This window comes from Nannobrachium achirus (genome assembly GCF_963921795.1).
Source record: "Nannobrachium achirus genome assembly, chromosome: 9".
In the NCBI taxonomy this organism is placed as follows: Eukaryota; Metazoa; Chordata; class Actinopteri; order Myctophiformes; family Myctophidae; genus Nannobrachium; species Nannobrachium achirus.
The window spans coordinates 6,570,915-6,585,426 of record NC_137818.1 but is presented as its reverse complement, the minus strand read 5'-3'; the positions used below and the strand labels follow the sequence as shown (position 1 = coordinate 6,585,426).

The 14,512-nt window shown below is 42.1% G+C and overlaps 1 protein-coding gene across 7 annotated transcripts in view; it reads right to left on the bottom strand.

Annotated features, from left to right (window-relative positions):
• Nucleotides 1–14,512, bottom strand: part of LOC308291238 (uncharacterized protein) — a 222,159-nt gene that overhangs the window by 153,166 nt on the left and 54,481 nt on the right. The window contains exons 20-25 of one of the 7 annotated variants that reach the window (XM_080733204.1): nucleotides 14,287–14,482; nucleotides 12,501–12,522; nucleotides 12,258–12,396; nucleotides 11,958–12,089; nucleotides 11,496–11,644; nucleotides 9,440–9,984 (exon numbers count right to left, since the gene is read on the bottom strand). The exons of 5 other annotated variants lie outside the window; for them this stretch is intronic. In XM_080733204.1, the coding sequence (XP_080589330.1) occupies nucleotides 9,799–9,984; nucleotides 11,496–11,644; nucleotides 11,958–12,089; nucleotides 12,258–12,396; nucleotides 12,501–12,522; nucleotides 14,287–14,482 (824 nt within the window). In that variant the 3' untranslated portion in view covers nucleotides 9,440–9,798. Of the gene's footprint in view, nucleotides 1–9,439; nucleotides 9,985–11,495; nucleotides 11,645–11,957; nucleotides 12,090–12,257; nucleotides 12,419–12,500; nucleotides 12,523–14,286; nucleotides 14,483–14,512 lie in introns of those variants that run through there. One more of the 7 variants, XM_080733203.1, reaches the window with a different exon arrangement.

Here is a 14,512-nt window from a genome sequence, read left to right as displayed (position 1 = left end):
CTGAACTTGAACTTGAACTAGTTCGTTTTTAAAGTGAACTTTCCCAACACTGGTGACACTGCAGTTCACTTACCATTACAGTATGTTTGGTACTAACAACCAAATCGATCACTTTACCCCCACCTGCTGGACACAATGAGAAATGCATCCAACCTGCTGAGCTGTAGAGTAGATGAAGTAGAATAGATCAATGTTCAACACCTTCTAAATAATAAACATTGATGAGCAGTTTGTAAACACTACCCCCCAGTGGTGGAAAGAAGAAGTACTCCCACGTTGTATTTAAAGGATGAATTCACCACTTTTCAACTTATCTTCAGATAATTCATCCTCATAGGATTCATTCTCAGAGGAGGGCTGTGGGCAGGTCAGAAACCCATCGTCTTGTGACATCATCGATGGGGAATCCAAGCTAATAGAAAATGCAGGCTTTCTATTCCTGAAAAGTTGCAATGTTATAATGGAAGCCATTGTTCTCGAGATAATAAAAATCTAAATATTTTTTCAAAGATATTGTTTAAAACAATTATCTGTCAAACTATGATGTCACTGGATAGTCCGAGTAGGAAATAAATTGTGCTATTTTATCATGAACATTAAGATAGGTTGAAAAGTGGTGAAGCCGTCCTTTAAGTAAAGCAATGATACAATTTAGAAATACTCTAACTCTGTTACAAGTAAAACATTTTACTTGCAGAGAAAGTACACAATTATTTACATAACTATATGGGTGTACAGAACCAAAGTAAAGTAGTCATGATGAATGGTCCACTTCAGTCCAGTTCTGTAAGATGACATGATGAGTCTAGAATTAACTTGTTTTATACCAATGTGTGAACTGTTTTAACAGCTAGTCATTGTGACGTTTTGCTTCATTGCTTTATTTTGGGGGTCACAGCCTAAAAGGTTTTGAGAACCCCTGGTATAGAGCATTCAGGGTTTCCTGCAGGAAAAATGTTGACAATTAATTAATTAATTCAAGTAATTCATTTTTAATATTAATTCTTAATTTTGCCCTATAAAAAAAAACACATGAATGTGCGCATGATGACGGAAAACACAACTAAATTAATTCCCTTATTTTAGACTAATTCTTATTTTTGCCCTCAACATAAAAGGAGAGGTTGACTCTTGTCTCTTGGCCAGGTGCTACAGATAAGTGCTGCAGGAAACCCTGGCATTAACACATGTATCCACCAGGGGCATATTACTTCGTTGTTCACTTCGGTGAACAACGTTGAATAGTGACTTTGATATTCGAATATTTGAATATTTGGTGAATGCCTTACTGTAGGCCTATCTATACTTTGTTATACTGTAGCAAGAGCTCCACCAGAACAGAAGTGCCCACAACAAACAGGGGTTCCACTGCTCCAGTGAACATTATGTTTGTATGTGCAGATAACTATCATCATTATTGATGGTGTTGACAATACTCATCATGTTAAGCCTGGGATTAATACAATCCTAAATTAAGGGTCACACAAGAATAGCATGTACTTTTTAAACAAAATATAAGACCAGAACCAGACAACTAATGAAAAGGTTTGATTATTACAGACTTGAGGTGTAATGCAGGCAGCTTATATAGCAACCAGTGGCACATACAGTCTCTCTGTCATCTGTCTGTCTATTTATTTCAATTCAAGCATTCTTATATTGCCAAAGCATTACATAGAGTATGATACAAAATAATCTCTGTCTCTCTTTCCATATCACTGCTTTTAAAGTGCCACACACACACACACACACACACACACACACACACACACACACACACACGCACACACACACACACACACACACACACACACACACACACACACACACACACACACACACACACGCACACACGCGCGCACACACACACACACACACAGGCACACCGTCATGTTGACAACAACATCAAAGACAGGCAGCTTAATCCACAGCACATTTCCAATGTTATTAAAGCAGCGACCATTCTTAACTTTGTCAGATAAATGAAATTCACGATACCTTTAGAATGACTGGGTCCACTGTCTCCTCCAAAAAGCAAGCATTTTGTGGTCTTTCCTTTTGTATTTGCACCAGCAGTCTCTTGACTTCTATTGTTTCTCCCGCGAACATGACAGAAAATCTATTAAAACGTAGATAAAATTTATGTCCATTTGAATTGTCCCGCGATGGCATTGTATTCCTCTTCCTCAAACACAGACATCAAGCTAGTAAACTTGTCATTGGTCAAAAGCTAGTCACATGGTGGAACTGCAGTGGCCATGTCCTACGGGCTGAATGAAATCAGACCAAATGGAGACTAAATGAAGGAGGCGTGTCATGCCAGCTGTCAATCACCCAGCTCAATGGTAATCACACAGTGATGTCATGCCTCTATCAGAGTCCAGGGTGAAGAGCATATCACCTCACCGCAGTGAAGTTTTCTAGCTATCACCTAAAAATGGCGGTTAGCGCCGGGGCAACGTCATTAATTCGGCTCCGAATGACACCATATCATAGTTTAGACAGAGCCGAACCGAAATAAACTCGGATCCTTATTAAAGTATGAATCGACCATTGATACCAGCCCCCCATGGGCATCGCGATACCAAACGAGGATTCCGTAATCAATGAGGGGCCCAATAAGAGCACCTCCTAGGGTCTTTCGAGATTTAATATTGATCAGCGGGGCAACCCTTTGCAAGAAGCGAATTTGTTGGTTGACTTTATTGATTACCTTGGTAGTCATTTGTTCACTGGATAGGTTAGCCTCCAGGATGCAACCCAGCAGATGTTTTTTTTACCCCTTGCTATCACAGTGTCACCTACTTTAATTGTGAAGTTCGAAACTTTGCTAAGTTTCTGACTAGATCCAAAGAGGATACATTCAGTTTTACCTAGGTGAATTGAGAGTCTGTTGTCATTCATCACATAACAAACCATGACAATATTAAACATACAAGACCATAGCTTTAGATATAACAGACCATGACATAATCAGATATAACAGACCATAACATTAGATATAACAGAGTAAACAGACCAAGACATGACAAAATTTACAGGATAAAGGTGCCCACTCTTCCTTTGTGCTGACTCTACCTCAGTGATCAACCTGCGGGCTGCTGCCCGTGGGCTGCTTGCGGCCCCTGTGGCCTGTCGAAAATATATTTTGTCTTTTGTCTAATTTCAGCATTAGTCGGGGACCTTAGGGAGATAGAATGGTAATTTCGTGCTAATCAGCCAAATTTTGCACAAATGTAGCCCAGGGCATCCTCTAATGATTTAGCTCGGGCGCCCGAGTCAGCGACCTTCAGGGTCGCCACAGCGGCCAAATGAAGTTGGGCTCCCATCAACTTTCTATACAGGAGGAAAATACCCAAAAAAAAAAAAAAAAAAGGGTTTTTCTGTGTATTTAAGTAGGATGTGAGGGGTCTAACTAGGTTTTTTTTTCATGATGCTGGATCCATTGCTAGCATTTGTTTTGCACAAACTTGGGCTAAAAATTGCCCCAGAAAACAATGGTTTAGTGATGAAAAGTGATGAGTCATCACTTTTCACAGTTTTGTGGGAGTTTTCTAGGGCCATTTCTAGCCCAAGGAATGTTTTTGTGCAAAACAAATGCTTGCAATGGATTCAGCATCATGACAAACCCCTAGTTAGACCCCTCACATCCTATTTAAATACCCAGAAAAATAAATGTGGCTGTGGCGACCCCGAACCCGAAGGTCGCCGACTCGGGCGCCATAGTTAAATCAGCAAGCCCTGGGCTACATCTGTGCAACATTTAGCGCGTTTAGACTGATTAGCGCGAAAAAACCCTAAGGCCTCCGACTACATGGACCTCTCAAATCAATGATGTAATTTTTAATTTTCTCTCCAAAAACCACCAGGAAACAGTTTCTGTCTTGTTTTTGCTATTTAATTTGCTTGTTCCAAAAGAAGAAACCAATCTTTTTGTGCATTGAGGGGGATGTGGCAGTTTTCTGCGTGTTTCCCTCATTTTTAAACTCTGCATGTTTAACGCCCGGGATGTGAACCCGGGTGTCCCGCGTGAAAGTCCAACATCTTAACCACAAGACCTCTTTGGTCCAGGGGAGATGCTGGACTTTTGGGGTCATCAGGCTGATGCTGTGAATCACTCTGCTACACCTGTAGTGTGTTACAAAAATCATTGTCTAAACATCCAAAATAGACTGTCATTTTTAGCTTGCGACCCTTGGACATTTTGTATTTTTCTGAGTAGCCCTGTTGTGTTGAGTAGCCCTGTTCTACCTGCTACCAAAATAACTGAATGTCACATTGGAAATGACAATGTGTTGGGGGCCTATAATACTCACTATGTCCACCAGAGGGAAGCATACAGCCACAAAATACAAAGGATATGATGGTCCAGCAGCCTAGTAATGTGGTACAGAGGAGTAGTTGACAAAGTTCATGCTCCCCAGTCACTGCGCGATGCAGAAGAGAGGCGAAGGGAGACCCTTACTATTTGTTTTCCATTGTGTTTTACACTGTTTTTGTTTTCTTCTTCTTCTTCTTTGTCTGCATAGAACTGTGTTTTATCTGTCTGTCATTATGAGTTAAAAAGGACCCCCCTTGAAACAAAACAAGCACAAAAGCTTTTTTGAGGAATCATTTTAGTTGACCTTGTACCAGTGAAGTGTACTGTCATGAGATGAGACTGTACCTGCATGCAAACAAAAGCTCCCAAGACGCGAGGGGCGTGAACTTTGGCAACAACTCATTTCCACTATTGTATTACAATTAGTGGAAAGTAAGTAATTCATTACATTGACTCAAGTACTTACACTTGCATGACTAACAGGTCATTTTGACCTGTTTTTGAGATTTAGAAATGGAATTAGATCGCTCAGGAAACACTCAAAACATTTCATTTCATATTTACAAAACGTCTCAAATGGTAGAAAAAAAACAAGACTTTGCTTGTATGATAAGGAAAAATCATGAAAGGGAAAATTTCTCAGAGTTTCCCGAGCAAACCCAAATCACCTCAAAATCTCAAAATCAGGTTCAGTCATGCGAGTGTTAAAATGGAGTAGCCTTCTTACATTGCTCCAAATTGAATCCATAGGCTATAGTTGCTTTTCATACAGATAATAGGCAGTAAAGAATGCAAATACAAATTGTAATGCTCTCATACCCAATATATTGCACAAGAACCTACTGTATGTCTTACGTGAACCCTTGTTGTTGGTGCAGTCACCTTCACATCCACATAATGAGGACTGCATTACAACATAATATGCAGCGCAGCAGCACCACTACATGACTTCTTGAAGCTGCAACGGAGAATGGCATCTGAGGGATGGGATGGGTCCAGTAAGGTTCATCTGAGGGATGGGTCCAGTAAGGTGCATCTGAGGGATGGGTCCAGTAAGGTGCATCTGAGGGATGGGATGGGTCCAGTAAGGTTCATCTGAGGGATGGGATGGGTCCAGTAAGGGTCATCTGAGGGATGGGATGGGTCCAGTAAGGTTCATCTGAGGGATGGGATGGGTCCAGTAAGGTGCATCTGAGGGATGGGATGGGTCCAGTAAGGGTCATCTGAGGGATGGGATGGGTCCAGTAAGGTTCATCTGAGGGATGGGATGGGTCCAGTAAGGTGCATCTGAGGGATGGGATGGGTCCAGTAAGGGTCATCTGAGGGATGGGATGGGTCCAGTAAGGTGCATCTGAGGGATGGGATGGGTCCAGTAAGGTGCATCTGAGGGATGGGATGGGTCCAGTAAGGGTCATCTGAGGGATGGGATGGGTCCAGTAAGGTGCATCTGAGGGATGGGATGGGTCCAGTAAGGGTCATCTGAGGGATGGGATGGGTCCAGTAAGGTTCATCTGAGGAATGGGATGGGTCCAGTAAGGTTCCCAAGTCTTTGTTCTGGAGTCCAGGTACCATCCCCACATACTGAAATCAGGAGGTTGAGGTTGGACGGAGGTTACCTAAGCCTATTATTATTATTGCCTCACAGTAACATGGAATATGTACGATGTCTCAAAGTATGACGTCCCATTGTTCAGACGTCCCCATTAGTCCGACGGTACCCAACCAACACAGAAGAAGACTGCCCGAACGTGTCAAACTGGGGATTCCCTTTAGGTGTCAGTGACCAGGGGTGTCACAAGGGGGGGGGGGGGAGACTGAGTTACCAGGGCCCAAGGTGGAGGGGCCTTAATTATTGTATACTTTAGCTATTGAAAAATAGCAGCGCAGGACCAAGTGCCACGCTGCAAGCTTGTAGATCTGCTATTTTTGAAAAGTTGTGAAAATGTGTGCAAATCTTTAAATATAATTTTTAAGCCAACATTTGTAACTCAAATTTTGCTTCTGGGGGGTCCATGGAACCAAATATTTTGAGACAGGGGTCCGTGGCCAAATGCATATCATTTTGGGGGTCCTTCACATGAAAAAGCACCATTTGCACAAATGATTTTTCAATCTGCTATTCTTCAATAGTTAAAGCAAAATAGTGTGTAATAATGCGTTAGACCACCTCCCCCTATGGAGAACATTCATGGGGGGCCCGCAGTGAATCCTTGTACCCAGGGACCAGAATTTGGTGCAACAACCCTGTCAGTGACATAGGGTTTATACATCCGGGGTTCCCCCCTCTCTATTGTAAAGGAGGACGGTGTTCAGTCTCCTTCTCTGTTGTTTTCTTCATACTTCTATGGCTCAGCGAGGTTTCTGCACTGAGATTCCTTCTCAAGAGGTGGAGATGATTTCCAGACCTCTCTCCTGTTTCTTTTCTCGTGTTACTGCTTGTCATTCATCATTGTTGGACCACTGCTACTTTAAACAAGTTAACCCTCTTTGCTTGGTTTGAAACACACAAGGTATCAATCAGTACAGGGTAATTACACAGAGTTAAAACAGTGTTGTTAGTTAAAAGGTTTATTACTGTTTACCAGTAAGACTCCCTAATCGGGAGATAAGCGACCGTTGGTCGCTTATCTCCACAAATAGGCCAAAAGTTTGTTTTACCAATTATTACACTCTATGTGAACATTTACATCAACAAATCCCAAGTACTATGCAGAACGACCCATTTCAAGTTTTTAATGTACAACAATATTTAGAAAATAGGTCTACAAGCTGACAGTCCTCGTCCCTTATATTCCCATAGGTTATATGGAGATCTCAGTGTTTGTCAGTCCTTGTTCATTTATGCCCATATATGGACATCTCTATATCTACTGTAACAGTCCTTGTCCCTTTATGCCCATATATGGAGATCTCTTAACTGTAAGTCCTTGTCCCTTTTATGCCCATATATGGATATTCCTGATGTCATCAGTATATGAACATATATGGGCTTTCTGATATGCCCATATATGGAGATCTCTTAACTGTAAGCCCTTGTCCCTTTTATGCCCATATATGGATATCCCTGATGTCATCCGTATATGCCCATATATGGGCTTTCTAATATGCCCATATATGGAGATCTCTGTATCTCCATATATGGGTATAAAAGGATACTTCAGGTCTGACATCAGGTTTGTTTATATTGGGTTGCTAGGTTTGACATCACAAACTCTATGGGCCATCTGACCTAGAAATCTATATTTGGGCATAGATGACTCATCGTGACCTCATCACACGTCGACCGCACGTGTGACGTGCGGTCGACCGCACGTGTGACCGACGGACGGCCGGTGGAGGTTTTCATACCAGTAAGACTCCCTAATCGGGAGATAAGCGACCGTTGGTCGCTTATCTCCACAAATAGGCCAAAAGTTTGTTTTACCAATTATTACACTCTATGTGAACATTTACATCAACAAATCCCAAGTACTATGCAGAACGACCCATTTCAAGTTTTTAATGTACAACAATATTTAGAAAATAGGTCTACAAGCTGACAGTCCTCGTCCCTTATATTCCCATAGGTTATATGGAGATCTCAGTGTTTGTCAGTCCTTGTTCATTTATGCCCATATATGGACATCTCTATATCTACTGTAACAGTCCTTGTCCCTTTATGCCCATATATGGAGATCTCTTAACTGTAAGTCCTTGTCCCTTTTATGCCCATATATGGATATTCCTGATGTCATCAGTATATGAACATATATGGGCTTTCTGATATGCCCATATATGGAGATCTCTTAACTGTAAGCCCTTGTCCCTTTTATGCCCATATATGGATATCCCTGATGTCATACGTATATGCCCATATATGGGCTTTCTAATATGCCCATATATGGAGATCTCTGTATCTCCATATATGGGTATAAAAGGATACTTCAGGTCTGACATCAGGTTTGTTTATATTGGGTTGCTAGGTTTGACATCACAAACTCTATGGGCCATCTGACCTAGAAATCTATATTTGGGCATAGATGACTCATCGTGACCTCATCACACGTCGACCGCACGTGTGACGTGCGGTCGACCGCACGTGTGACCGACGGACGGCCGGTGGAGGTTTTCATACTAAACTGCGACCTTACGGTCGCAACTAAACTGCGACCTTACGGTCGCAATAACAGAATTATAGAGATGCCAATGAAAATAGCACAATACGAGTTCTTCATTTACAATAATTCCAGTTTTATTTTAAATTCAAAATTCAAATTCAAAAAGGGTTAAAATGATAATAATAGGTATCCCAGACAGCAAAAGTAAAAAGAGAGTAACTAGAGTAACTAGAAGTTAATACTTTGTAGTTCTAGGAGCTCACAAAATCCCTTTGCCAGCGATAGAGGCTATCTGAGAGCTGTTTGATAAAGTTGAGTGGGGAAAAATGACAAAGTTCAACTCTAGAAATAAATGCACAATCTTTAAGGGCTCTAAACTTCCTCTCGCAACAGTGGTCCGTAAACTAATGAATAGCTTTTGGTCCCCTTTCCCTGTTTTGTACCAGTTTAAATATCGTACTATTTGGGGTCCTCCTGTCAATGGCTTCTGATGTATTCACTCTTACTAGCACTTGTTTTCCACTCTGAGCTGGAGGAGTAGGTTTCTAATTTCACTGTGATTTATCAATAGGCCTTAAAGTTAGGCAATGTTATCTTAATACATTCTTCCACCCTGATGCCATATCTGAACTTTTACAAATGTTATCGCAGGCAAAAGTTTGTGACTACAAAAAAAGAAACACTTCATCAAACAACCCTTATTTTATGATCCCTAAACGATACAACCATTGTGTAAAACACTAAAACAACATATTTCACTTATATTTCACATTTATCAAAATATTAGGAAGGCAAACAATCTTTGCCAACAACACATTCTTGTATTTCAAATTGGTTAAATGAAACAAACAATAACCATATCTCCCAACTTAGGCTTCCTTAATCAGGACAGGCAGACATTGTGGAATGGCGAGGTTTTCTTCTTCTAATCATTAAAAACAATCATCAACAACAGTGAGAAAACAATGCATTTTTCTTTTTGAGTCTGTTTGAGTCCGCCTTCATTGTCAGGTCAACACTCTACAGTTACAGTTACAGTAGTGTAGGTCAACCCTCTACAGTTACAGTTACAGTAGTCTAGGTCAACTCTCTACAGTTACAGTTACAGTAGTGTAGGTCAACCCTCTACAGTTACAGTTACAGTAGTCTAGGTCAACTCTCTACAGTTACAGTTACAGTAGTGTAGGTCAACACTCTACAGTTACAGTTACAGTAGTGTAGGCATGAGATGAGAAGAGGGCGTTAATAACTTTTTCCAGATCAGAGGTGATCAACAACTATTAATATTTTAATTAAGATGATGAAATGAGGACCGAATGACCTTAACATGGTGTTGGAGGTTGAGGTCAGGGTCGATTGCCCTCTGGATTTATGATCAAGTTAATAATTATAATCATAATCCACAACACCAGACATCTTTTTATTAATCCAGTCCACATAGTAGGGGACATTGGTGTAGACACCAGGCTTGTTCTCCTCACCACACGTTGCAGGCCCCCAGCTCACCAAACCAGACACGTAGTGAATCCCATCCTGTTTACACATCAGAGGTCCACCTGAATCACCCTGGAAGGACAAACAACCAGTATGGATGTTTAATACAGAGAGGTGACGGCAGTGGTGCATTGGTGATTCAATGTTTGGGGGGTCGCTTGTCTAGAGACGTCACACGCACGTCGCTCAACACCTACAGGTCTATTGGTATGCATACAGGCTTGTTTCTTTGTTAAAACACCCTGTTGACACTAAAGCGTTAATTGTTGAGATGTGAACTTGGGGGGTTTTGGGATCAATGCATGTCCGTTTGCATGAGAGGTGTGACCCCTGCTCAGAAAAGATATGTGATATGGAAAACACTGGGTGACGGGAAGATACCATCAAATCAAATCAAACTGTATTTTTACATAGCACATTTAAAACAACAGAAGCTGAACAAAGTGCTGTACATGGTTAAGACAAACATCAATATCAACAGCGCCCGTCGGTGCACAGGCAAAGAAGTACATCGTTTAAAAAAACACTTAGGAGGGTCAAGGGAGAATAGGTGGGTTTTTAGTAGGGATCTGAACACATCAATGGACTGGGCAGAACGGATGGGGAGAGGCAGGTTATTCCAGAGTCCTTTTGTTGGCAGACCTCAGAGCTCTGACTGGGGTGTATGGATGCAGGAGCTTGGTGAGGTACAGCAGGGCGAGACCGTTTAAAGATTTAAAAGCAAATTAAATAACCTTAAAATCAATTCAGAATTTGACAGGGAGCCAGAGAAGGCAGGCCAGGACAGGGGTGATGTTCTCTCGCGATAGGATACTTGGACCAACAGTACAAAGGACTTCTTTGAGGAGCCGGGGAGGTTTACTGGGTGGAAGGAGCATCATTGTGTTATTGAGGTGGGACAGAGTTATGGTCTGAAAGTGATCTAGGGTGGCAGGACACAGGGAGGGAACAGGGTGTGTGCTCAGAGATTCGTTCTATGAAGTTAATGCAGAGGGCAGCTGAGGGGGCAATGGGAGGGGCCTCACGGGGGTTGGTGAGTTAGTTAAAGATATTAAACAGAACTTGGGGTTAGGGTTAGGGTTAGGGTCAGAAAAGATCAGAAATGAAACTGGGTTTTTGCCTAAGAAGAGTGGGAGCGTGTCGCTGTTACTACATGTCTTCTTTTCGACACCCGACTCTAAACCTCACCCTCACCTCCGCGGAGTGAGTCGCTAACCCTCCGGTCAAAATGATGGTCGTTCGAAAGAGCGCGATTTCCCCAGAGGAGCAACAGAGTCCAGTAGTTTGACAAAAGTAGAATTAAAAGTGTTGAGGAGCTGGGGGATTACAACTGTGTCATGGTGACCATGGCTTGGATTTATGTTTTACTAGTTACTAGTCCTGTGCCCGAGGGTGTGAACAGTATATGAGCAGTATATCTCTTATATCTGTCTGTCTGGCTCTCTTTTATGCCCATACTGTATATGGTGTTCCGTGTCCAGGCCAGTCTGTGATTTGGCCACTGTGATGTCAGTCAGTGATGTTTTTTTACCTATACCCTAGCATCCAGTTTTTAACATGAGGCCAATAAGACACACACTCACTGTGCAGGCGTCAACTCCTCTCTCTATGTCTCCTGCACAGATCATGGTATTATCCAGTCGATGTGGATAGACACCCTCACAGCTCTGCTTAGAGATCAGGGGAATGTGGGCATCAAACAGCTTACTGGAACTTTTTTTATTCTCTTCTCCTGGGGGTCAAGAACACAGAGAGACAATGCAGATGAAGACAGAGTTTCACTTGATTCAGATCACTGCTAATGTATAGTTAGATACATACCATGTTTAGTGTGGTAATTGATTCAGACAAGTGCTAATGTGTAGTTAGATACATACCATGTTTAGTGTAGTAATTGATTCAGACAAGTGCTAATGTGTAGTTAGATACATACCATGTTTAGTGTGGTAATTGATTTAGATGAGTGCTAATGTGTAGTTAGATACATACCATGTTTAGTGTGGTAATTGATTCAGATCAGTGATAATGTGTAGTTAGATACATACGAGTGCGGCCCCATCCAGAAAGCACACAGTCCATGCCATCAGGGAAGGTCTGGTTCGGCAGACAGGCAGTTTTAACATAGCGACTTTCCACGGCACACAGAGGATTGTGGGTGACGTTCAGTTGAAGTAAAGCTGACACACAGAATGGTACATTATTAGCATCTCTGATGAGCATACATCTCATTTATGTTGAACAACGTTGCATACTTTCTCCACAGTTATGTCAACAAATTCAGAATGCTAACTGGCTTGATAGTTAATCATGTTGTGTCAGTGACGTATGTGAGTTCATGTCCTCACCAACGTCATTATGAACAGCTGATAGACTACCATCAAAGAAATTTGATAGCCTGTAATCCATGTGAATGATGTCTTTCACCACAGGGATGATCTGGTCATTCTGTCCAGGCTCTGTATGGTCCAATCTCCCCACGACCACCTGCATATCCATGTTTTTTTTACTGTAGAAACAACCAGTCCTTCATTAAGACCACCTGCATGTTACTGTTACTGTAAAAACAACCAGTCATTCATTAAGACCACCTGCATCTCCTTGGAACTGTTACTGTAGAAACAACCAGTCATTCATTTATCCAGAGATAAGTTTGAAGTTATTGCTGTTGATGTACTGACATATTATCTTGTTTATTATATTGATGCCTGCTTATTGTAAGTCACTTTGGATTAAAAGCATCTGCTAATTGCTTAAATTGTAAATTGTAAGTAGGCTACTGTACAAATGTCCCCTTTAAAAACTTCACACATCCTCCCATTGGCAAGACAGTAGATTTCCAGTGGATTGGCAGAACATTGAGCTTGTAGATCAGCTATCTTTGCTACTTTTATGACCTTTTCCGACTGCAAAGTTTAAATTTACATATGAAGGTGGATTGTATCAACTGGACAGTGTGCAGATTCCACAGTCAAGGACAACCTAAAGGCCCATTCCCACTGGGCCAGATAACAGATATCTGAAGATATTTCTCCAGATATTTTTCCATGCAAAGTGGATGGTAGATACAGATACAAAAAATATTTGCCACAGATAAAAGTATCTGTGGCAAATATCTGTGGTAGACTTTTTTTTTATCTGTATCTACCATCCACTTTGCATGGAAAAATATCTGGAGATATCTGTTATCTGGCCCAGTGGGAATGGGCCTTAACAAGCGTGTCTGAGTCACTGTCCAATGATCAGAACAAGACACATATTGTGAATCCTAAAGCCTCTATCAGAGTCCAGGGTGGAGAGCTATTCACTTCACTGCGGTGTAGTTTTCTAGCTATCACCTAAAATACATAACAAAGCCTAGGAGATAGCTAGGAAACTACAACAAGGTGAAGTGAATAGCTCTTCACCCTGGACTCTGATGGCTTAACACCTTCCATACACAAAACATGAAGCAAAAGAAGTCCAGGGGGGAATCCTCTGCACCTGGCAAGAGCAATGAAGTTACTGCCCTTCTGCACATAACACAGATCATCGCCAGTGATGGAGAACTTGACATTGTTGACTTCATAGGCAACCATGAGTGCAGTGGGAGCGTTTCGCTGTTACTACGTGTCATCTTTTCGACACCCAACTCTAACCCTTACCCTAAACCTAACCTCCGTGGGGTGAGTCGCTAACCCTGCCGACGCTCCTTTGTTCGAAAGAGCGAGATTTCCCCGAGTGCAGTGACTTTCCCCCATCCCTCTTCCAGGAAGATGGCAGTATGAGAACATGTACCAAAGCAAGACTTGTAAAGATCCTGAAAGGGGAGACAAAAGTGACCAGCATCCCTGATCTACCTCAAAATCACAAAAAGACAGCATTAGTCGTTGATGCTATGTGCGCGATACAACAATGGTCCTTTCACAAAGGTGAAAGAATTTGAACCATTGCTGAGCGATAAAAACACCTGCTGCTGAATGATGCACCTGCTGGCACTGAGATCACACACTTCTGTTGTGAGAGGTACAGTGGATCCAGCCTTAAGTCAGCTGAACAGGAACAGAGATACGGCCCATCAAATCAGCCAGAGTATGAAGTCAGTGAGCAGAACACAGCTCCTGATCCAAAGGAGTTTTTTGCAGTGTCAGCTAACAAAGCAAACCTTCTGAGCTTCCTCTGTGAGAAATGGTGTGAGAATTAACAACTGGAGCTTGCTCTTGGCCCAACCTTTCTTTATCTGGGTGGTGGTTTCAAAGAAGAGACGAAGACTGTGGTGCTCACAGAAGGTTCGTTTATGGATGTTCCTGCTCTGGAATCCACACAGCAGGATGCTGACACTAGGATGGGGCTGCCCTGCGTTGTACCATAATAAAATAGTAATTTAGAGCTGCTTACATGCAGTGACCAGCAGTGAGGACCCAACAGGATTTAATGAGGACTCCTCCACATGCATGTTTGAACGGTTCTGATGAGCCTTTGGTTCTGCGCTGCAGGGACACCTGCCATGGATGATCCCCAGGACGAGATGGCCTGCCTCTGACGACCTTGACTGTATCAGGAGGATCAGGTTTTCCACACTTGGCGAAAAGGTCTGGAGCAGATGGAGACATAGCATGAGATT